The sequence below is a fragment of the Panthera leo genome, chromosome C2 (genome assembly GCF_018350215.1).
Source record: "Panthera leo isolate Ple1 chromosome C2, P.leo_Ple1_pat1.1, whole genome shotgun sequence".
Lineage (NCBI taxonomy): Eukaryota > Metazoa > Chordata > Mammalia > Carnivora > Felidae > Panthera > Panthera leo.
In genome coordinates, this window is record NC_056687.1 from 58,673,982 (window position 1) to 58,699,151 (window position 25,170).

General features: G+C 38.9%; 1 protein-coding gene across 4 annotated transcripts in view; it reads right to left on the reverse strand.

Annotated features, from left to right (window-relative positions):
* The window catches only part of BTLA (B and T lymphocyte associated), a 38,456-nt gene extending 14,126 nt beyond the window's left edge, over nucleotides 1-24,330 (reverse strand). For 2 of the 4 annotated variants that reach the window (XM_042955632.1, XM_042955631.1), the window contains exons 1-2: nucleotides 17,296-17,609; nucleotides 375-698 (exon numbers count right to left, since the gene is read on the reverse strand). In XM_042955632.1, the coding sequence (XP_042811566.1) occupies nucleotides 375-698; nucleotides 17,296-17,383 (412 nt within the window). In that variant the 5' untranslated portion in view covers nucleotides 17,384-17,609. Of the gene's footprint in view, nucleotides 1-374; nucleotides 699-17,295; nucleotides 17,610-20,892; nucleotides 21,176-23,222; nucleotides 23,296-24,220 lie in introns of those variants that run through there. The other 2 variants (XM_042955629.1, XM_042955630.1) reach the window with 2 other exon arrangements.
* Between the last annotated feature and the right edge of the window lie 840 nt (nucleotides 24,331-25,170).

The window sequence follows — 25,170 nt, forward strand, 5'->3', positions numbered from 1 at the left end:
CCAAGGACTGGTAAGTGGATGAAAAAATAGAAGGAAAAGAGGACAAAGAATAGACAGCTATCTACTACTATTGGTATTCACTTTGTAATTTTTTCCATATTTCAGTGATCTACTTTTGGATTTATCAGATAAATGCTATACCCCCTAAAGGCAAGAACAAGAACTTTTATTGTATTTTTTTCTCTATTCTTTTTTATCTCACTCACCTCAAAATTACATACACACGTGCTCACACAGATCACCATCTGAGGAGTGTGGCAACCTTCTCATTTACATGAGTTCAGTGTCTAACATAATCACTTGAGAATCTGGGTCCTCCTTTTCCTTGAAACATGTTGAAAAAATATCAGATATCCCTGGAGTGCAGAACTCACCTGTCACATTAATGGTTACTGAATGGCTTTCAATAACTCCAGATGTAAAATTCGCAGAACAGCGGTATGAACCAGAATCACTAGCCAACGGGTGATTAAAATGAAGACTAAAAACTGAAATATTCTCCCCTTCTTTCCAAGTTGTGTATCCCAGAAGTTTATATGCGAGAGGTAAACAGTTTTTTCCTTTGAGCTTGCACCAGGTCACAATAGGCCTCTTAGTACAGTATTTCACAGGGCACTCCAGATTAAATGGATGCCCTGCTGACACAGTGTATGTGGAATATCTCTTTACATACAGTTGTTCATTACATGATCTTTGCCCTGAAAGATGAAAACAAAATTAAAATCAAATATGCTCCGGAAGGACCAGATATTTGCGACTCAACAGTTTCTGCCAAAGATTTCTCAAATACGATCTTACAATTTTCCCAGATAACATTCTCAGTATATTAACCCCTCGTAACAAAGTGTCTGGTACATGGTAGACACATAATAAGTATTTGTCGAAAAAAATTTTCCTCAATTGTTCAATAACTTCCTCAATTTCTTAACTATCACTGATATTTTTAGGGGTGCCTGGGTGGCTCAGTTGGTTAAGTGTCTGACTTTGGCTCAGGTCATGATCTCACGATCCGTGAGTTTGAGCCCCGCGTCAGGTTCTATGCTGACAGCTCACAGGCTGGAGCCTGCGTCGGATTCTGTGTCTCCCTCCCTCTCTGCCCTTCCCCTGCTCGCAATCTGTCTCTCTCTCTCAAAAATAAATAAACATTAAAAATTTTTTTTAACTATTACTGATATTTTTATTATTATATTTTGTACTTACCATATTCTTTTTTATTTTTGTATTTTATTAAATATAATTTATTGTCAAGTTGGCTATTATTATAAAATATTTTATTTTATTATCTGGTAGCTACTTCAATAGTAGCAAATAATAACAATTTCTGTTCAATTATTTTATTATATTCCAAGGGCTGTTCAAAACACATCAAATATCTTAACTCATTTCATCTTCACAATAAAATATATATTATTATGAAAACTATTTTAAAGATAAGGAAATTGATGTGGTGAAATTTGCCTAGTGTTATATGCTAATAATTAGGGGAATCACGACTCAAACTCATACTAGAGTCCATTATTCTATAATTCATTAACCATTACTCTGTTATTGTGTCTTGAGGAGTAACCACATTTTCTATTACTAGCTCTGATATATTCTAATAAGTGGGAGAGAGGAACTTTTGTTAACAACTATTTCCCTATAGTACCTGGCATTCGAAATTTTCTTTACTTGTTTCTCAAAGGCTTTAGTACTGCCTTGTAATTTTTTCCATGCCTTTTTCTTTGTAGGACACATGCAGCTCAAGATAATTGTTGAAAGATAGGATGTTCTGACATAACCTGAATGTTTTGTCTTCCAAAGTGGGAGGAGGAACACAATGTACCTCTTTTGGTCTGCAGGAAATTGCCTCCCTTTGTTTTGGTGGGAGAGTTTTTTCTTGGAAACAGGCTTTCTGTTATCTTCTACAAACCTTCTGTTAGTAATTGTCAATTGTACATAAAATCTAAAGCCAAGAGAAATAATTTATTTTTATTATTTTTAAAGTTTATTTTTTGAGAGAGATAGAGAGTAAGAGGGGAGGGGCAGAGGGAGAGAAGGAGACAGAGAATCCCAAGCAGGACTTGAATAGAGGGCTTGAATTCCCAAACCATGAGTCATGACCTGAGCTAAAAACAAGAGTTGAACGTTTAACCCACTGAGCTACCCAGGTGCCCCAAGAAAAATAATTTCTTAAATTATCAACATTATTGAGCAAGTTCTACTACCTTTAACCTGTCATGAAAGCATTTACCTTGTAACCTCAATATCTAGGATGCAACTTAGAGCCAAGATACATGATGAAGAAATGTTCTCTAAACAAGCGAAATAAATATGGCAAGATCCCAAACGCCTCTCACTTGATACATAATCCTCATAACTTCATGATCATTTCCTAATTAGCCAGAGGGAATGATTGTGTTATATAACAGAGTAATAACTATGCTCATAATGAGAAGATTGAATCCACAGCAAAACTTTCAATTAGGTTTAATATATCCATTTTTTTGAAGCAAAGAATTCAACCCATTTTATTAAAAAGAATTTCATCAGAAATAGTCACTTCAAAAAATGTTTTGGCCTCCAAAGGGACAAATGTCAGTTACTTAGAACATATATATTCATTCTCTGATAATTGTTGGATTATATTGTCCCTCTGAAGACTCATGCACGTGAGCAAGAGAAATGGCACCAGTTTATGACAACCACTTAATATTTTTAGCATCAGTTACATGATGAGTGTATATAAATCATAGAATATTCCACTACTGAACTGACTCTCTGTTGGCAAATCAAAATAACTAAAATAGGTCAGACTCCTTTTAGTTAAGAACTCTGTAGAGGTCCATACCTTTCTATTTTTCCATTAGAGCTAAGGTCTTGAGAGTGTTTTCTCTTTAAGTTCCTTTTCCTACATCCTGATAGTTTTTATCTTGAGTGTCCTTCCCTGTTTTGAACTATTCTCTCAGCGATACATACATCTGCCTAATTTATTTCACTCATCTTCAAGCACCATTCTGAATAGATGTACTGTCTCACAAGTTAAAATGACATAAGCATAACCAAGATGATAGCCTAAACTCTCTTAAAAAAAATTTTTTTTACATTTATTTATTTTTGAGAGACAGAGAGAGACAGAGCACAAGTGGGGGAGGGGCAGAGAGAGAATGAGACACAGAATCTGAAGCAGGCTCCAGGCTCAGAACTGTCAGCACAGAGCCCAACGCGGGGCTTGAACTCACAAACTGTGAGGTTGTGACCTGAGCCGAAGTCTAACGCTTCACTGACTGAGCCACCCAGGGGCCCCAACCTAAATTCTCTTTTAAAGACAAAGCAGGCTAAGGGCTACTCCAATGTTGAAGTGGGAGACAGCTTTTGGCCCTGCATTGCACATGCTGCTTTACTTATCTTACTGCTCCACTTTATTTCGACACCTTTGCCAGCATAAATATTCTCATTTTTAGTTATTTCCTAACCTCCAAAAAAACCTCTCACTGTAATTTCTGCTCACATCTTGTCAACCTCTGTTCAGAGACTTGGTTGAGTTTCCAGGAACCAGATTGAGAGAAGGGCCCTGCAGAGAACATTTAGAAACTTGTAGTATTTATTATATATTTATAAATGTATTGACACCTCAAACAAGTTCACTTTAAGACTTACTAATTCAGTTGCTTCCAAAAATTCAAAATAAAAATGAAAGCAAACTAAAAGCCAAGTTATGAGCATGAAGTTTTCAAAAACTTGAAGAGAAAGGGTAAGATAATCTACCAAAAGGAAGTGCCTAACAATATAACACCTGGATGTGGTTAGACTTACGACAAAAAAGCAAAGAGGCCAGAATCTGAAAAGCCAAGTGAAACTCACATTTCCAGAACTCCATCCCCGCTAAAGTTAATAGATTATCTCAACCTCCTCACTTCCCTTTTCATGCACTTGGATAAATCAGTCATAGCGTATGGAGCCTAGGACTTGGTGCCAACATTGTGGAAAACAATAAGGTAGTTTTAGACAAAGACCCTCCTGCCCTCAAGAAGCTTAGCATTTAATTGATGAGACAAGGTTAACTAACAATGCCACTTTCCCAGAATAAATTTACTATCTTCCATTTTTTTAATCTTCAAATTGATCTGAGTTGAAAGAAGGGCTCAGAGAGAGCTTGTGTGTCCTTGTACGTTAGTTGTTAGGGGGGAGAGAAATAAATAAGGCAAGGTGTCTTCCTTCAAGGGGCTTGCCTTCTAATGGGAAATAAAAATGTTTGACAAACGAGAGAATGAAATAACACTATAAAGAGGTGTAACTTCGCTTGTGTGTACAGAAGCTTAACTTCAGCTGGGACTATTGGGATAAGGCTTGATGGAAAGGTTACATACTTTGAGCTGAACCTTAGTGAATGAATAGCCCTTTGATAATCAGCAGTGAATGGGACAGGGGAGGTATTTTAAGACTGAGCACACGGAAGGGCAAAGGCAGAGAAGCCAGGAATCTCATGGCAAATTCAAGGAATCGAAACTCACTTTGATCGTGCTTTTCTCAAATAGTGACATGGAAACCACTGGTTGTCTCAGAATAAATGCAATAGCGTTAGGAAGAACACACTAAGTTTGCTTATTCACCATGAGAAAATACAGAGCCTGATTCTTTTGGGATATTTATAAAAGTCATGTAAATAGCTAAAAATTGGAATATTTATTCAAACATGGTTGTTCAAATACTAACACATTGTGTGATGGTGAGATAGCCACCCAGTCTTTCTGGTCCTCAATCTCTGTAAAACAGGATGAAAATAGGAAAATTCTTACCCACCATCCTCTCCTACACAAACACATACGCAACTTCATCTCCCTCAGTGTGTGACCGATGTGATAAAACCAGCTCTAAGTCTCTCTTTTTACTACAGTACGTTATCTTTCCATTTAGCCATCAGCTCTCACCCAATGCTAGTAGCACAAGTGAATATCCCTTCTAGTCCCAACCTATGTGGTTATGTGGTTGGGGGGAGTGCACAGAGCAGGGTAGGCAAGGAGAGCCAGCTGATGGTCCCAACCACGTCACTGACTCTCCCACTGGGATTACAGAAACATCACAGTGGTTCCTGCATACTCTTATCAGCAGGACAAGGATCACTGACTGTCACATTGACTGGCACAGGGATTTTTCTTGAATGGAGGAATGAATAGACAAATGAAGACTTGCCAACAGGCACTAAAAGTCATCAAGAATATTCACTTTTTGTACAAAGAAAGTATTAACACTTCCCATCTCCCTGAGACTCAAGCGGATGTTTGTAGCACAGCAATACTGCACAGAGCTAAATGGCACCATTGCAAGTCTCCATCGGACAGGCACGTGGACACTTTGCTGCTTGTCCTGAATTATGAATAGCTATTTCACGGCATTCAGGAAATCAAAAGCTGTACCCAAGGGGCTTGTCTTGTGAAACAATTATTTTCTAAAGAGAGGTGAAGATTGCAGTTGTTTTTGTTTGGGATGTATCAGCATTAATTGTTCCTGCTGTTATTCTCAAACATTCATACTAATGCATAGGGAATTTTCAACGCTAAAAATAATTCAAATAAACATAGGCAGTTAAAGAATGAAATTTCTACCATCCTCAGTGTTTCCTGTGATGAAGTATCCCTTTTTAAGTAACTGTAGGTTTAGGAAGACTTACATTTAAAAAATCCTTATGAAAACCATGACTGTTTAGCACAGCATGCATATTCCATGACTAGGGTATACCTAGCATATTTGATGCCCAGAGTGCATCATTTAAAATTTTTTTTAATGTTTTAATTTATTTTTGAAGGAGAGAGAGAGAGAGAGAGAGAGAGAGAGCATCAGCAGGCGAGGGGCGAGGGGGGAGGGAGACACAGAATCTGAGCAGGCTCCAGGTTCTGAGCTGCCAGCACAGTGTCCAATGAGGGGCTCGAACTCACAAACTGTGAGATCATGACCTGAGCCAAAGTCGGACACTTAGCTGACTGAGCCACCCAGGTGCCCCTGAGAGTGCATTATTTTTAACAACCTCTTCCTCTATATAGAAAAATGTTTTCAGAAATCATGAAATGAAACAAACCATAAAATGGCCAAAAAATAAATATTCATTCAACTTCATATATAAAATCATGCAAATTAAAAAATACTTTTAAAATATTAGAATACAAAAAAAGAAAAAATGCACAGCTATTTATTTAATAATTTTATTTAAATAAATTAAATTTAAAATAATTAAATTTATTTAATAAACAGTGTGAACTTTGATACAGTCTGATATAGTTTATATAAGTAATTTTCCAGTGACTAACAAATGAATTTTATTAAAACTAAAATTCTACAAAAGATACAATTTAACCAATTACTCAATTGTACCCTGAATGTGAAGTTTTATTTTGATTCATTCTTTAAGTTTAAAACAACACTTGAAGGGGGCGTCTGGGGGGCTCAGTCAGTTAAGAAACCAACTTTGGTTCAGGTCATGGTCTCCTGGTTCACGGGTTTGAGCCCCATGTCAGGCTCTGTGCTGACAGCTTGGAGCCTGGAGCCTGGAGCCTGGAGCCTGCTTTGGATTCTGTGTCTCCCTCTTTGCCTTTTCCCCACTGGTGCTCTGTTTCTCTATGTGTCTCAAAAATAAACACTTAAAAAAACTTTTTTAAAATAAGTACAACAACACTTGGAGGACAAGAATACATTGAAGTTGTATAGATAATAATCAATAAAACATGAAGTCTTAAACTTTGAAACTAAAGTTCATACCTGGAAACAAATTACACTGCACAGTTGGAACTCATTGTTTTAGATTTAATTAATTAATTAATTTTAAGAAAGAAAGAGAACATGAGTGGGGCAGGGGAAGAGAAAGAAGGAAAAAGAGAAGCCCAACCCGGGGCTCAATCCCATGACCTGAGCCAAAATCAGATCCCAAACTGGGATCATGACCTGAGCCAAAATCAAGAGTGAGACATTCAACCGACTGAGCCATCCAGGCTCCCCTCACTGTTCTAGATTTTAAATAAATAAATATTCAAAGTGGTTGGATAGGATGAAAGCAATGAAATGGCTCACATTCTGTTTCTTTGGTTTCATAATCACAGTGGTATTGTTGTTTATTTAAAATCTACTCTGGAAATGAAGGAATATGTAGTGTCACAGGGATCAGAGACACAAGCTGCCTAGAGCAAGCTCCAGCAATTCTGAATGTTATAAATTTACTCATGAAATGAACACACGAATTTGTATGTGTCCAGAGCCAACTCCACCATGAGGAAGTTCTCTGAGTTAGCTTTCATGTAGAATGCAATGTTTATCAAAAGGGAAGTCCTAAAAATGTGCTAATTTGAAATTTACATACATATTATTTAGAGTAATTATTCAGAATTTAGACCAAAGATATTATGAGGGGGAAGAATATTTTATCACTCATATTGTTCACAATTGCTGGTATATGGTGATAATTAAAAGTACCTTTATTTGTTTTTAAATTCTGTACGGATAATGTCCCCTTACTGCCCACACCCAGGGGTGTGGGCAAACCCCTGTCTACGACTACTTAGTAACGTGACAGTTTCTAGTGCAAAAGTAATGCAAAAAGAGACTTCCGTTGCTCTTCAATTTTCCCTTCAGATTTTTTTTTTTTTTTTTTTTTGGTTATCCTACACAAGATACAATCCCTCAAAGCTTTCAAATTTCCAAGGAGGGAGACTTCTGGCTGGGTCAGTCATGAAAGGCTTCAAGGAGGAGGTTGAATCCCCTCCGGCCTCAAACTCACCCTGGGGCAAAGCTAGCCCACCTTCTATTATCACAGTATGATACCTTCACCTACCTATGACATGGTCTGAACCTGGGAGCCCTCTTGGTTCTTTCCTCCTTCCTGCCCCATTCCATCAGTCATAAGGTTAAGTTGATTCAGCATCCGAAATATCTTTCAAATTTGTTTCCATGACACTGTCTTAATTTGGGTTTTATTTTGTTTCATGTGGATTTATTGTCATAGCCCACCAACTAGTCTCCTACAGTCCAAACTTGGCCTTGTTCCCCTCCCCCACCCCATTTATTTTCCACATCATTGTCATAGTTTGCATTCTTTTTTTTTTTTTAAGTTTATTTATTTACTTAAGACGGGTGGGTGAGAGCAGAGAGAGGGAGTGAGAAAGAAGTCCAAGCAGGTCTGCAGTGTAAGCACAGAGCCTGATGCTGGGTTCAAACCCACAAACTGTGATCATGAAACCAAGAATCGGTTGCTTAACCGACTGAACCACCCAGGTGCCCCACAGTTTGTATTCTTGAAAGTAAAATCCAGTTGTAAGATTTGTGTCTAAAACCCTCCAGAGACTCTTCAATGCCTGTAAGAAATGTCCAGACTTCATCAAATGAAATTTGGCCCCTGCTTCCTTATGCGAACTCACTGCACCCCCATCCTCCAGCCACCCAATCCCACTTGACATCCCCCTACTCCACGAACGTCTCAGGCTGTTCTGTGTGACAGGCAGCATTCTTTTATAATTAAATGTGTGTGTGCATCTGTCTTCCTATCAGGGCCACAACTTTCTTGATGAGCTACTACCTGTCTCTGCAGGAGGAGGTGGCCTTAGAAAACGTATGAAAGGAAGAAGGCATGATGTAGCCCGAGACTGAACAAAGAGAGCTCAGGAAGAGAAAAATTTCCTGTTCACAACTCTGACTAATGCTTTCTATGCACTAAGGGTGCAGAGCAGACACCTCTGAGTTGTTACAAAGGTGGCCTACAAGGCACTGAGGTGAAGAATATATGCATCTCAATATACCCTAAAGTGGTTAAGTTATAACCACTAAAGAAAAATTAGACCTTACAAGTATACAGTGTGGGAAGGCCTGATTTATGTCCACTCAGGGGTGATATTCAAAGTACTTAGCAAGTGATACTCTGTGGTCATTTAGATACCTGGATCCAGCCAATCAGAAAGGCGTGCCAGCCACAAACAACTACACGGGCCAGTACCTTCCAGCTGAGCAAGTGTATTTGCAGGTATGAATATCATCAGGAGCCAGGGAGGGTAGATAAATCTGTTAGCTCTTAAAAAAAAAAAAAAGAGTTTTGTGATTATGAATTTTATGTGAAGTAATTATTTCTTATTTTTAAAGACCACGTACCTTGATTATAAGTATCACCTGAGGAAAATCCCAACTAAGATTCACTCTTTCTCCATGGAAAAATTCTTACATATGGGAAGTTCAAAATGGTTACATGTACTGAAAGAAATGAATGACTGTAACAAATGCAGGCTGCCTTAATTTGAGATAAGACAGAGTTAAGCATAAAAGTGCAAATAATTTTTGAAAACTACAATGGTTATGAAAGGTATAATACGTCAATAATTTTCTGTGTCACGAAGCAGGATTTTAGTTTCTGTCAGAAGATATTGTGATAGACAAACATGAAAAAACAAAAACTTCGGACACAGGGCGGGGGTGGGAGCTACAAAAGGAGAAAAGCCTTCAGATTTAAGAGGAAAACAAGCCTTCAGAGGGTCATGGTGGTACAATTTGCCTTACTTTTGAGGGCCTGTGTGATGGATGGCAGGGGAGGTCTGATGACCACAGGGAAGGGAAACAAATGCTTCTTCCCTTATAAATTGGTATGGGCTTAGGGGCCCCCTGAGGCAGCAGAATGAACAAAGTCAAGGCCAATTCATGCACAGCAACAGCAGCCATGTGATCACACATCAAATAATTCTGAAGGACATCCACCTGGACACCTTAAGAAATCCCATGAACAGCACCAGAAAGCCCACATGGCATAGTTCTCATCATAAGCTAGCTGGCTGGCATAGCCTCGGAAAATCACAAATGTGGTGACATGAGATGAAGTTCCACCTCATACAGATGCCACTATTTTAATGTTGTATCACGTAGTGTTGATTATACTTATTACTTTAACTCTCTGGTAAACACACCCACTACATATGTCAGGTATCCCCAGAAGTTCTAGGAATACCTGGGAAATTTATTGTATGCGTGCAATGTTAAAACAGAGCTCCTATTGTAAAGAGAACATCGGTAATCTAAGCAAAACCTTGTGACATGATCTCAGGGGTACAATGAAAACTGACCGAGCCTCAGTCCCTACCACAAGATGAAAGCTACTCACTCACATATATCTACCTGACAAACAACAATGTAATAGAGATCAAAGACATAGAAGTAGTATGAAATAGTAGTTCAGATTTTTCTTCTTCTCTGTGATTATTGTGTGATACTGGTCTTCAGATGGGGATAGGCATCTCTTCCCTGTCCAAACACACACATGCAAACATGCACACATACAGAGAGAGAGAGAGAGAGAGAGAGAGAGGAAGAAACTCATATAATATAAAGTTTCTATAGCAAAAAGGGAATTGGAAAGAATTAAGGAATTAACTTCACAACAAGAGTATGCATAGCACAAATCCATATTTATTCCCTTTGCTTAAAAAAACAAAAGAAATGAGAAAATTGAATTTTCACAACCATCTCCATTATTGTTTCCTCTTTATTTTTATTCTTTTTTCATTTTTTAACATTTATTCATTTTTGAGAGACAGAGACAGAGCATGAGTGGGGGAGGGGCCAAGAGAGAGGGAGACACAGAATCTGAAACAGGCTCCATGCTCTGAGCTATTAGCACAGAGCCCAAAGCGGGGCTTGAACTCACAGACTGCGAGATCATGACCTGAGCTGAAGTTGGATGCTTACCCAATTGAGCCACCCAGATGCCCCTACTATTTCCTCTTGAAAATTTTTGTTATACTGGTATGTGAAAACATTCTTTAAGTTTGCTTTCATGTGGTATTTATTCAGCACACTTTGAGGCAATTTCTTCTAGGCCTAGAATTTCTCATTGTGTGATATGACTATTTGAAGGAAAATTTGAAGTCTATCTCTTCAATCTAGTTTTATTGAGCAATTTGAGACTTTATGCCATATATCTCTTGGTTTTATCCAGTCTGGGATAATTCTAAAATTGTTTTGTCTTAAAATAGTCATTTTAGTATTTGCCATAGCTTTGTAAGTTAGCAAAACTTACAAAGCACCTGTGTCATTCCCTCTCCCTGAGAGGACAGGACCCACAGAGAGCTTTAGTGATCATCAGGTCAGACAGCACCCGGATAGTGGAAGCCACCTCCAGAATCACTGCTTCACATTCATTGCTGCTTGTGCACAAGCACATGGCACTTTGCGTTATCAAAGTACTGCAGACTCATCCTCCAGATGGGAGGAAGATAGGGATATAGCTAATGTTTTTGAATTCTTATTATGTGCTATTCACTTTTAGGTACCATGCATATATCGTTTCATTTGATCCTTAAAATTAGTATCTTTATATTTAAGTTGGAGAAACCAAGTATTAGAGAAGCTAAGCCACTTTCTCAAGACAACCAGCTGGTGGGAGGCAGAGCCAGGACCAGGATTGAGTCTAGGCCCGGCTAACTCCACAGCACGAGCCCTTACCTGCCAGGATAGTTGTGGAAGGAAATGAGAACACACAGGAAGAGTTCTTAGCACTGTGCTTGGTTTCTAATAAACAACGATAAGTACCAGGTATTATTATTTGTTTAGGGAAGGGACACAGCAGTTGAGCAAAGCCTATGGGTGGCAGAGACAAGATAGAAACCAGAAGGCCTGCCCTAAGCGCCTCTGCTCTGAGCAGTTATTCCCAACTGTGTTCAAGGATCAGCAGTAATGCATAATGACTGGTATATACATTGGGCAAGCAGATATAATAGACATAGAAAAGGCAGTGTATCCCATAGGAAAATGTCCTTTTGTGTGAGATATGTACTCCTACTGGATTATACTAACCAGCAAAGCCAGCCTTGGCCAAAAGTGGGAAGTAAAACTACCTTTGACTTTGGATATTTTTCCAAGATTTCTCTCAGTACTTCCCCATTACGTCTCTACCAAGTGATAAATGTCTCTTTGTCACAGGCTGTCTCTCCAGCCAAAGGATTCATGTGTGTTCCATTTCTGCAGAGTCCTGCCCACCCTATTTGACGAGAATGAGTATCTAGTGCAGTGTTCGTTGGCCAATTCTACAATCTTCTCAATGGAGTAGCAAATGTTTTTAGCCAGTTTAATGGGCTGTAAAGAACAATGACTCATACTGACAATTTAAAGAATAGTTCTGGAAGACTTTGACTGCCTGCTATATAGATGGGCCCTTTCCTTCAGAAATGCTAGGCCCTCTACCTTGATCACAGTGCCTTCTGGAAGAAAATCAGTGCAGAAAAAGCCTAGAGCATACCTTAGAAGCCATGTCCAGTAGTATCAAAGAGAGCTTTGTCATTGTATCAGAAACCAACAAAAGTATTTCTATATATTGCCTTCAGTGATAATGTAGTTACTTGTGAGCTCAGAGTAAGTGTGGGTTATGTGTTACTCCAAAGACCCAGGGAACGTCCATCTTGACTTCTTTGCCAGGTACTTCCTCACCTTCCTAATGCACCCTACCACAGAGATCACAATGAGATTCACTGGCTTTTTCAAAACCCAAGAAGATACTTAACAATATCCATGTGAGCAGAAACTGCCAATTGTCCCCCAACATTAATTATCCTTCTTTAATATGGTTGAAGAAAATGAAATAGGGCCATGACCACTCAGCTAGAACCAAAATACCCCAGCCTGCCTTATAGCCACTTCTGGACAATGAGCTGTTTGTGACATATGTGAGTTCCAGGTTGATCTCACAACATAAATATGGCTAACAGGAAGGAGAAAAGGAGAAGTTAGCTACACCAGCTAAACCTGAGGTTTCCCTATGACTGACCCAGATGACCCCTCCAACATTCTCATGGACTCTGTTCAAAGTGAACCTCAAATTATACATGTTTAGATTCTGAGCATATGAAAATGATAGCCCTGCATGTGTACAAAAAGACACACGCACACAATAATTTCTTCCACAGAGATAAGCATGTAAATCAGAGCCTATAACCATGAGAGGATAGGTGGGTAATATTGAGCTTATTTGGAAGTAAGGGAGTGAGGAATATTACAAAAGTGAAGCAAATTACATATGACAGAACAGCTTGCTGACACAATGTAACTCAAGTCACATGACTACCAAACTCTTATTGTTATTTATTGATAACTGTGGATGATCTTAGACGATGATATGGAATTTATAGGCAACTTTTCTCAAGCCCAAATGAGAGATGGTCTCCCAATACTACTTTAAGGGAATTATCAAGCTAATTAAATTTTGAACTAAAGGAAAAAAAAAAAAACAACATTATTAGCTGAATTTACACAACACTTAGTGATGCATCAAGTAAGTCATGGGAAATCCTCAAGATATAAAGGTTAAAATTAATATGTTCTAAGTGTTTTACAGAATTAATTCACTTAATACTCACAAAATTCCTATATTGGATCAGTGTCAATATTGTCTCATCACTTAGATGGGGAAACAGAACCAGAAAGATTATAGTTACAGGACCAGGAAATGGCAGAGATGGGACAGTAATCCAGATGGTCTGGCTCTAAAGTCCCTGATCCTAACCATTCTGCCACTGCCTTTCCAAGAAACATAGGAAAAGACTGACTTAAGTCTTGGGCCTGATTATGAATGCCTGTGAACATTTTGCGTTCAATAATTTTGAACTCTTTTTTTTTAAATTTACTTTTGAGAGAGAGTGTGTGAATGGCAGTGGGCGGGGGGCGGGGGCACAGAGAGAGAGGGGGACAGAGGATCCCAAGTGGACTCTGAACTCACAGCAGCAAGGCTTATGCAGGGCTCTAACTCATGAACCTCGAGCTCATGACCTCAGCTGAAGTTGGATTCTCAACCAACTGATCCACCCAGGAGCCCCAACAATTCTGAACTCTTAAGATAAAACTTACAAATAAGGAAAATTAAGTAGGAAAGCCCCAGTGAAGCAAGATAACCAGCATTTGTCTTCAGTATGACAATAGAGAAAATTTTGATAGTGCAACAGATAAAGGAACTATTAATTAAAGAATTATCAGTGTTAGGAAAGTCTACTCAAGGCTCTTATCAGCACAGGAGTTCATCTTTTCACGCCTTAATCCACAAAGTCCTTTAGCTGCAGAATATATTCCTAGACATTTACATAAAAGGTAATCATATTTTGTGGCAGACATTTTGATAATAACAAAGCACGGGCACTTGGCAGAAGACAGAGTTCTATCTCTAGCATACCATGTACACATTTCAATAGGAACAGATAGCTAGAGCCATAGAAATAAGTCTGAAAAAGACGCCGTGTTACAAAACAGAAACTTAAAAAATGATAGACAGGCACGGGACACCTTCTTCCCTGTTTCTGCCCAGACACAAGGACATGGCCAGTTTGTGGTGGAGCGGTATACCCTGTGTGGGATGTGGGGTACGGATCCATGGGCCGTACTGTACTATCACAATGAAGGAGAAAGGACACAGGCAAGAGCCAAGTGGAGAGTGGCCCTAACTACTGCGTTCTCAAGGGAACTAGAAGTGTCCACTGGTACTAGACTAGAAGTTTTTTTTTTTTAATCACAGTAAGCAGCAATCAAAGATTTACTACTATCTTCATTTCAGACCATATATAGTGCTAAGAAATACCCACATATTAATTGCACTACTCCTGCCTGCTTGAAGACAGAATCCTTGGTCCAAAGCCTTGTAGCTGGACCTGCTCCATGGTGATGCGTCTTCACCTGCAGCCTAGTTCTTTTTGGTATAATCTGCCCATCTGTGCATGAAGGGAAGGTGCTGACACCTTTATTACTTTCATCAGGACAGAAGTCATACCCAGATACCAAGAGGCAGAGTTCCCTCTGACTTTTTTGAGAAACACAAAAAGCAAGCAAGCATAATTTTAAGGAACAATTTTAAACAAGAAGTTTGTAGAGAACATAACATTTTTCCAACCTTATTACAGACACAGAGTCATTCCTAGGAAGAGGCACACAGATCTCACATTGCTTTTAAGTGGATGGAAAGAAATCTATAAAAATTATTTTTAAGCCTTTTGAAACTCTGCCAGTGTAAAGAATGCAGTAGTTAAGTGTAACATAGGAAACCCCCAAGATATATAGGTTAACATGAATGTGGTTTTAAGGAACAGAGCCTTCAGCTCTGTCTGGAGGAACAAATTTCACCAAACATTTATCTCAACCTGTATCTTAAATGTAATGCAAGTCATGTTGCAATCTATCAACTGCTTTATAATATACCTGGCTGGCACTTTATCTGAGGCTTTCTGTTTAATTTTCCAAATAATTTGATCTACTATAGTTGGGACTAAACATATTGTGCAACATATTTCATTTTTTCATTTTGTTTAGCTTTAAAAGCTCAACTATTTTAAATGATAATGTTAATGCTTATTTCTCATTTAACTGAATTTTGGGGAGGGAGGTTTGCTTGGTTTTGCTTAGCAAAAACACCGTTAACATTTGTCAGCTTTTATTATGTGCACTTTTTATACCAGGCACTTCACCCATATTATTGCATTTATAGTCTTCACAATAGGCCCATAATTTAGGTACAATTGTTATCTCTATCTTACAAATGAGGAAATGAAGAATAAGAGAGAAGAAGAAACTTAACCAAGGTCACATAGCAATGGGCAGAGCCAGTAAACAAACTCGGGCCTAACACCCATGTATGGTTTTATAAGCATATTGGGAAAGGAATAAAAGTTGTACCCCACCTCCAGGGTGAAATAGCACTGAAAATTCTTTTACTCCATTTCACACAGGATAGTTTATGTATTCTTCAAATTGGTATGAATTCTGTTTTTTAATGTTTATTTATTTTTGAGAGAGAGAGAGAGAGAGAGAGAGAGAGAGAGAGAAACAGAGCATGAGTAGGGGAAGGTCAGAGAGAGAGGGAGACAGAATCCAAGGCAGGCTCCAGGCTCTGAGCTGTCAGCACACAGCCCGATGCAGGGCTCGAACCCATGAAATGTGAGATGATGACCTGAGCCAAAGTCAGATGCTTAACTGACTGAGCCACCCAGGCACCCCAGAATTCTGTTTAATATTTGACTCCAGTTGTAACTGGGATTTTAGGCATCTGATGGAAAGTGAAAAACCCAGCCAGCCATCTAAGCACCCCATCAACGTAATACCAAATATTTGCACACATGAAAATGTTTAGGTGACTGGGAATTTTTACTTTGCACCTGGTTGTGAGCCATCCTTGCATCATGAAGACAAATTCCAAACCACACTGTTCCAGAATTTAAGATGACGTTCTATAGGATTTCAGTGACCATATTTTCTGATTTAAAACCACAGCACACAAACTAATGTGAGTATGTGTATTTGCAGGGATAACAAGGCAGGATATTTGCAATCAGACCTGCGAACATCAGAAACACCCGCTAGCTATTTATAGCCTTTCCAATATATGGGCTCCTATATATATCAGTGTAAGGGAGCAAAGGAACTCACCAGAGGAAGAAATTGCTTTTTTGCCTGCATAAAATCTTTGCAGAAGAACACCATCTATGCAGAACCCAAGCTGTTTTCTATATCATATGACACCCAAGTAGGAACCATCCTCTTTCAGCCTAATAGAAGCAATGACAGAATGCTCCAATCCTAGATTTCTGAGCATTTTCTCTTTCAGTATCTTCCAGGTGCACACCCCACTGAAGCAAATAATACTTTATTTAGTGACACTATTCAAGAGTAACCAGAGTCAGATATAACCTCAGCTATCAAACACCTACCCAACGGAACACTATAGCACTCTGCTTGCTTCAGTTTGGAAAAGACCAGCTATTTAGTCACCATCAAGATGGTATCCAGAGCATTTTTGCCAGAAATAGTGATAAATTTGTACTTTATTTAAACATCCGCCCAATTCTCTGTCCTTACTATCAGAACATGTTTTTTTTTTTTTTTTTTTTTTAGTTTTATTTATTTTGAGAGAGAGAGAGAGAGAAAGAGAGGGTGTGTGAGTGGAGGAAGGGCAGAGAGAGGGAGAGAGAGAGAATCCCAAGCAGGCTCCACACTGTCAGCACAGATCCCAATGCAGGATTCAATCCCATGAACTGTGAGATCATGACCTGAGCCGAAATTAAGAGTCGGACACTCAACCAACTGACCTGCCCAAGTGCCTCCCATCAGAACATGTTTTTAAGAAAATCAGCCATGCCATGACTTGAAAACGATGTTACTGAGTTTATGTTCTAAAATGTGCTCACTGAGCAAACCTCACTCTACGGTTTCATCTACCATTATCCACTTAACATAAATAATACATCCTGCTAACATCGGCAAGCAAAATTATTCCCTCCAACACCCCCTGGGAAATAAAACAAGACATTATTTAAGTAAGTGTCTTACCGTTGATACTCCAGATGCCCAGATGTGGGATTAGGAAGAGCACCCAGGACATTTTCTCAATTCCAAGCATGCCAGGTGATCTCTTCATTTCCTGTGCATATCAGGGATGGAAAAAGTCCAGTAGACTTCTCTTCTTTCCTTGAATTCCCCAGGCTTGGACCACGTTACCTACCTCAGTGACATCTGTGAAATACAGAAGAGCAAGGAGGCAGCAGAAGATAGTAGGAAGAGCTTGAATAAATTTGTAAAACAAAGTGAGCAGAAAGATTACGTGGTACTCTATTGTGTGGTTTTTGCTTCTTGTCAAATCGGCTTCTCACTTTCAAACACTATGATCTGCAAAGCAGCTCAGTCCTTAACTTCTCCTTCCGCTTACCACCCTTTTTGCCCCACACTGAGGTTTTCTCATGTTCAGTGGCATGAAAAATCAAACTTTAAAGAAGTCTATAGTGTTGCAATCTTTAGGTTGAGATTTCAATCACATTAAGTTCAGGGAATTCATGGTAAAAAGTACCTATGGTAAGTATGCCTTTTCCCATTTCATAGCTTTAGATTATGAAACTTCTTTTATGTAAAAGGTCTTAGATTTTTCTTCCCAAACATCATGTCATGGCAAGATGAGAATGCTTATTGTCATTACACCAGTGATTTATCTGAGGTTATGGAGAATATGAGTGACAGGAAGCACTTCCTCAACAGATGAGGGAAGGGCAAGTGTCTTTAATCTGTAGTTAGATATCAATGGAACAAGACCATCGTTAATATTAGCTACATGTTCTCTCTAAATAATAAAGTTCCGAGCTAAATGACATCTTGAATACCAATTAAAGGAAACTTCCATTTTCAACATTCTTCATGTGGTTATTGTCTGGATGAAACAGAATAGAAATAAGAGGAAGAAATGGAAAAGTTTAAGATCAGATAGCTCAGGGTGGAGGTAGGACTGTTTTCTCCAAGTTAGCTGTGCTTCTAATTATAGAAGCTAATTAAATTCACCCATTTGAGATTCCAAATGAGAAACTGAGACTTGTGACATCTCTGGTCATTGGCAGAAGTTGACCTTGTAAGTCTTTCTCCCAGAGGCTGGTGATTTTCTAACAAGACCAAACTTCAATGGTTTTAAACAAGTTAAAAAAAAATAGCTATATTAATTTGAACAGATATTGTGTGATGGTTGGAGAAACCAAGATGAATGAGCCACTGTTCCTCATTTTAAAGAGCTCAGTGAATGAGTACTGTAATCTCCTCATATCTGTCTTTAGTGTCGGAACTGAAACATTCATGCATTTCAACCACCACAGTTTAACATACAGCAACTGTACCTGTTGTCTTAGAGCATCCATTACTTACTAAGTAAACATCCTGTGAAATATTTATGCAGCATTTATAAACTTTTTTTCCGGTGCTCAAGGTGGAATGCAAACTTTCGGTGACAGCTGAGGCAAGGCTCATTATGTCTTTGAAATGGTCCCCGAAGTGAAAAGCCATAAACCATAAGCCAAAGATCTCAGAATATTGTCCCAAATCAGAGAGGTCATATATGCTTTGTTTATCTCAGCATAAATCCTTTATGATCTACTATTTTAAAAACGTTTTTCCATATTAAAAAAGCCCAAGTTGACTAGATAAAATTTGGAAAAGATGTTATGCAACATCTAGTGTATTTTTTAAGATATCTATTTTGTTACTTCCATCAGCATGACTTGCCCTTTACCCCTCCACTGCTGCGGTCCTGATAGACCCGCTGTAGACAGAACTCTCCCTCAAAATCTCACTCCTGTCTTCCTTCTAGTGAAGAAGAATGGAAAGAAGCCTAGCTTCAAAGTTTGTTAGCTCAGCTACAAGTCAATTTTGCTTTACATCTCTACCTCATCTAGTAATTACGTTTCTATCCTGACCCTCCCTTCATTATAACCATGGAATTTTTTATTTAAAACAACCCAGGTGCCCTAACTTGGAGGTGCTTGGGTCATTCAGTCAGTTAAGTGTTCGGCCCTTGGTTTCAGCTCAGATCATGATCTTATGGTTCGTGAGTTCAAGCTCTGCATCGGGCTCTGCACTGACAGTGCAAAGACTGCTTGGGATTCTCTCTGCCTCTACCTCACATACTCTCTCTCTCTTCAAATAAATAAATACATTTAAAAAAACCTTTTTCCTTAAATGTGCAAATTTAAAGAATTTAGTACATTTTAAAAAGGAATTGTATTTTAGAAACAATTTAAAAAATATGCGTCTATCTCCAATTTTATTGTGAAAGACAAAAATCAAAGTAGAATTTGGTTTCTTAAAATTCATTTTGCAAACAGTGGCACTTGGGTGGCTCAGTCAGTTGAGCATCTGATTCTTGATTTCAGCTCAGGTCATGATCCCGGGGTCATAGGATTGGATCCCGCATTGGGCTCTGCACTGAACATGGAGCCTGCTTAAGATTCTCTCTCTCTTTCCTTCTGTCCCTCTCCCATGCTCTCTCTCTCTAAAATAAAATACTAAATAAAATTCATTTTGCAAACTTCTTAGGAGGTACATAGAAGGCAAATTCTTCAGTTCACTTACAGATTCAGTTGCTTTCTTGAATCATGAAGCAGCTGTACTTTCTCCAAGATTTTTACCCCAGGGGTGGGGTCAGAAAAACAGGAATCACAAAACAGATGCCAGACCCTAGAGAGGTCTTAGCACTGACATCGTATTCTGTGTCTCCCTCTCTCTCTCTTCCCCTCTCCTGCTCACATTCTGTCTCTCTCAAAAATAAATAAACATTAAAAAAAATTAAAAATTTTAGCACCCTGAAAAACACTGCATAGCTTCTACTGTTACGGAACCAGGCTGGAACGCTGGCAGAAAAACCAAGTGACACTCGGAGATTTTGGTGGATTGGAGATTTATTTAACACCAGCGGGCTCAGAGGAGATCATTTCTCCAAAGATCTGAGCACCAAATGCAAGTGGGAATGGTAATTTGTAGTTATCAGCTTCCATATCTGTGGGGGTTTTCACGTGCGGCAAACAGGGCAAGGAGAACCCGGAAGAGGGGTCTCTAAGCTAGAGACCAGAGCTTGTTTTAGTCCTGTGTAAAACCTTATTCATTTTTCCAACACTACCACAAAAGTAGTACAGCATTTAAAACTTTTTCCATTCTTCTGCTTGTTGTCCTCTCCTCATCAATATTCTTGATAGCATTGGTTTCCAAATGTGCCTGTACTTTAGAATCAGTCTGGGCATTTTTTATATAGTGGGTGGGATTCCCAGATCCCATCTACATCCATTGGATGAGAATCTCACAGGATTGAGGCCACATACCCCTATTTTAAAGAAATCTCCCAAAGTGATTCTGTTAGCTGATCTGAATGGATACTTGGAAACCAAGTATGAATTTGTGGGATACATGGACTTTTGAGTCACAAAAGACTTGGTACCAAATCTTTGCCACTTATTAGCTATAGAACCTTTCATAAATTTCCTAGATTCTTAGAGTCTATAGTAGACACAGATGTACCACGTGGGTACCCCTTCAAAGACATTTTTCTTAGCTGTGGGGAATGCAGTCAGTAGACAGCTTCCAGGTATAAACTTCTTTAGGGACTGCCCGGTTGAGACTCACCTTGTCCAAGGTCATGATTTTCCAGGACAGCCTACATCTAGTGATGGAGCAGGGAAAATGTGTAAAAGGCTGGCCATTTCAGCCTCCCATGCGATGTTGATGGGCCATACTTGATCCAGAGGTGCTGGTTGTCAGCCAAGGTTATGGCAGGCCTATATCAGTTTAACTTCTTCCTCTGCCCAGTCTTGCTTCTGCCCTCTTATTTTCACAGGTGCTAATCCCTAATTTATCTCAGTGTCTGCTTCCAGAAAATCAAATTTGTTCCACATCTTGATTTTATGTTCTGTAGAACACAGATGGTAATAACATCAATCTGTCATGTTGGTGAACTGCGATAATGTATGCAAAGTGATCATTAAATTGTATCTATAATTATTCCTGAGTCAACGATGGGCTTAATTTGGACAAGATGGATACCAGGAAACCCCGTGTTAATAAGCCAAAATACAATGGTGGCAGAACAATTTGAATATGTTTATTTGCTAATGGGAGTCACTGTTGCATGGAGATTGAGACTGTGAATAAGCATCGTAACAAAGCTTTGATTAGCAAATAAATGCAGCAGATTAAAGATGGTCTGAATTCCCCCCCAAATTTACAAGGATGGATCAGTCATGCCAGGAGGCCTCAGAAGTAAAGGGCAGAAAGAATTAGAAGCCTGAGGACAGGAGATCTAAAGAAGGGCCTATATTGAGAAAACTCTCCAACCATATATAAGACTGGAAGGAGTCAAAGCAGGGGTGCTATCACAGTAGAACTAGAGGGCTGGGATACAAAAAAAGGATCCACACCCCAAGACGGGCAAAGAGGCCAATTTGATATTGAGCCCTTCTCCTTTGCTCCTTAAAGTATCCCTTGGGTGAAAGGATTGGTCCCACACTATGAGGTGGAGAAGGTTGACCCAAAACATGGTATAAAATACCCTCAGCTGCAAAACTTAGAAGACTGAAGATGCTTTGGGCAGGCAGATGTATACACAGAGAATGCCCAAGAATGCCCTTCTCCCCTTACTTCCCTACTGGCAGACTTGAAGTGTATTCTTGTTCTATCATTTACTAGATGTGTGGCCTTAGACAATTACTTAACTTTGAATCTATTACCTCAGGAATAATAACACCTACTGAAGGGTTGCTATAAGTGTTCAATAAGGGGCTTAAATAGTACTATATATTTTAAGTTACTATACATGAAACCACCTACCACAGTGCCTTACTCAAAACTAGGATCCTGACAAATGCATTTTCCTTTCTTTCTTCCCATTCAGATACGGACATAAAGTTGACTTCTCTTATATCCTATGCACCTGTGTGTACCAAATTTGTATGTGTTTATAGTACTTACTTGTACTATACTTTTGTGCTATTGTGTATGTTTATCGCATTGCTTTCCTCATGAAACCAACTATGTTTGCATCCATAGCTTTGGATGCATCATAGCTTTACAAATTGTTTTTTATCTTTTACTTTTGTGGATGTGTACATGCTTTGATGTATTTGCAGCTTCAGGTCTCCGCAAAATGTTAGAGTCTGACGCCATGAACTTGTTCTTTCAGGAGGAATTATGGGGGCTACATGGAAAAGAAGGGTGGCATACCTTATAGATTTCCAGTTACAAGCAGTATAAAGGACCAGGAGCCCCAGGTTCTGTGCCCCCAAATCCATCATCCACTTTGTGAAAGAGGCCATGCTTTTTAGCCAGTGACTAAAGAAAATGCAGATACCAAGGCAGGTCCATTTCTGAGACACAGGACTCCTCTAATGAGACTTTGGCTTAAGAACTCCATTATAGCCTTGCCAAACCTTCATTAGAGTTCATATTAGTTTAGGATACTTCCCCCTAACCTACTTCCTGCTCCCCATCACTATGGATCAGGGTTGCTTTGTGGTCTTTCTCCCATCTCCCCATTTTTCTCTCATACCTCCCCACTTTTTCTCACAGGCATTTCTCCTAATCTAATCCTTGCACAGTTTGGAGCCTGCATTTGGAGAACCCAGTCTAACACGTTAATTTTTCAGAGTTACAACAACATAGACTATACAATTTCTTATCTTGCTTCCCCTTTCCTCTTGTTCAGTGGGTAGTAATCTTCATAGGGGGAAATTTTTTTTTAGAGGGTAGGAAGGCATGACAGCTAGTTAGTAAAAATACCAGGATTAAATTAGTCAATTTGGGAGAAACTGTAAAGATCAGCCAAATCATGGAGAAAATAGTGAAAACACAGGCAGAGAAAAGAGATAGAAACATGGAAAAGTCACAGTATTTTAACTGTGGGAATTTGACCAAAAAAAGTGAAAGGCTTTTTCAGAGCTTCACCGCTCATGCTCACTCACATTTGTCTTCACGGCAGAGTCCTCTTCTTATTTATATGGCTTTATGAGGAGAAAAAAATGCAGATGAAGTGAACTGTAATTTGAAACAAAACACAATGGAGTTAGCTTGGTTTGGAGTAAGGTTAAAGAAATAATTTGGAAGAAGTTGTCCTGAAATGAAATATATACACATTTAATAACCAGTATGGTACCAGTCAGATCACATGCTGGCCACAGAGCTAGAAAAGCTTTCTGAAGGCCCTAAATGTGCCAGTGATCTTACTTGGTCAATAATTAGGAGATCCAAATTGAGAGACCCCAAGGAAGGGTCCCAGGAAGTCAGGTAAGCAGGGACTACTTGAGGGCTCAGGATAGCAACTAGTTGCCATTCACCAACTGGTCTGGAAGTGCAGCATTCATATTTTAATGTCTGGTAGAGCTGTGCCAATGGTAACTGATTACCTTTCAGTTGCTTATCCCTTTAATATTGATTAGTCAGTGTTAATAAATCCAAATTACACAGCTGACCCTTGAACAACATGAGGGTTAGAGGCCCCGACTCCCCCACACAGTCAAAATCTGAACATAACTTTTGACGCTCTCAAAACTTAAGTATTAATAGTGAGAGCCAGGAGAGATCACTTTTTACTGTGATCTACAATTTGCTGGAGAAAGGAACTGCTCACACAAGAGATGATTAATCTCACAGGGCATTTTAAGTGGATACTGGCGACACTCAAGGTCACTGCAGTAGCAATAGCAGGTGGCTATGAAATTACTACAACACTACAGTATATACTATGGTACATTTTATGAAGTTACAATTTAATACTAGATCTATGTTTGTTTACATTTCTCTCAACTGTGCATGCCACCATATATAGTCCATTAAGTGTTTGTGTTTGTGAGATTTGATAAATTTTAACTTTCTATATTTTGTGTGTATTTTATGTATATAAGTATACATTTTATGGTAGTAAATAATAAACTAGACTAGTATCTATGCATTTATGACATACCTTTTTCCTAATTTTTTCTATACTTCTAGGCTATGGGGTTCATCTGAGAAGTTCTTCAAATTGTTGCAAATCTCCAAAACATTTTCCAAGATATTTATTGAAAAAAAAAACAAAAAACAAAAAAAAACAACATGTGTAAGTGAACCTGCTCAATTCAAACCCATGTTGTCCAAGGGTCAATTGTGATTCTCAATTGTCCAACATAGTAGCATCTAGTGGGTAGAGGCCAGACATGTGGCTCAACATCCTACAATGCACAGGACAGAACTCATAACAAAGAATTATCCAGCTCAAAATGTCAATGGTGCTAAGATTGAGAAATTCTGGTGTAGAATGAACCAATATGCAGTATCTGCCTTAAACTTCTCTAGATTCACATTCCCTGGTGGCAGTGGAGGCCCTAGAAGTCATTTCTGGAGACTCAGAAAGCAGAGTCTCACACTAAGTACTAAGGAACCACACAATGATCATGTCCAAAAAGGAAAAAAAAAAAAAAAAAAGAAAGAAAAAAAAAAGCTTTGTAACAAATATAGGGACTATGTTTTGTGACCACTTGAGTTTCAGGCTTCCACCCCACTTTGCAAGGCCTCTGCATTACTGCATCTTGGAACTGATGAAAATTTATGATAAATATAGAACTCTCTACTCCTTCAATTCAAACTTGAAGAATTTGAAGAAGTACCTATATCAGTCTTTTACCAAAGCCATCTCAAGTTCCATTTTAGATGGGTTCCCCCTAAAGCAAACCCCAATTCAAGGACTCGAGTGCAAGCAGTTTATTTTGAGATGTTCCCAATACAGTAGGGGAGTGAAGAACACAGGAAGGAGAAGAAGGCTAATAGGTAGTGTGCTTTCTAGCAAGTTATTGCTGTGAATAACATACTTAATCCTCACCTCAGGAACGCTGAAAGCCAACAATGAATGGATGCCTCAGTCATCCCACTCAAGGA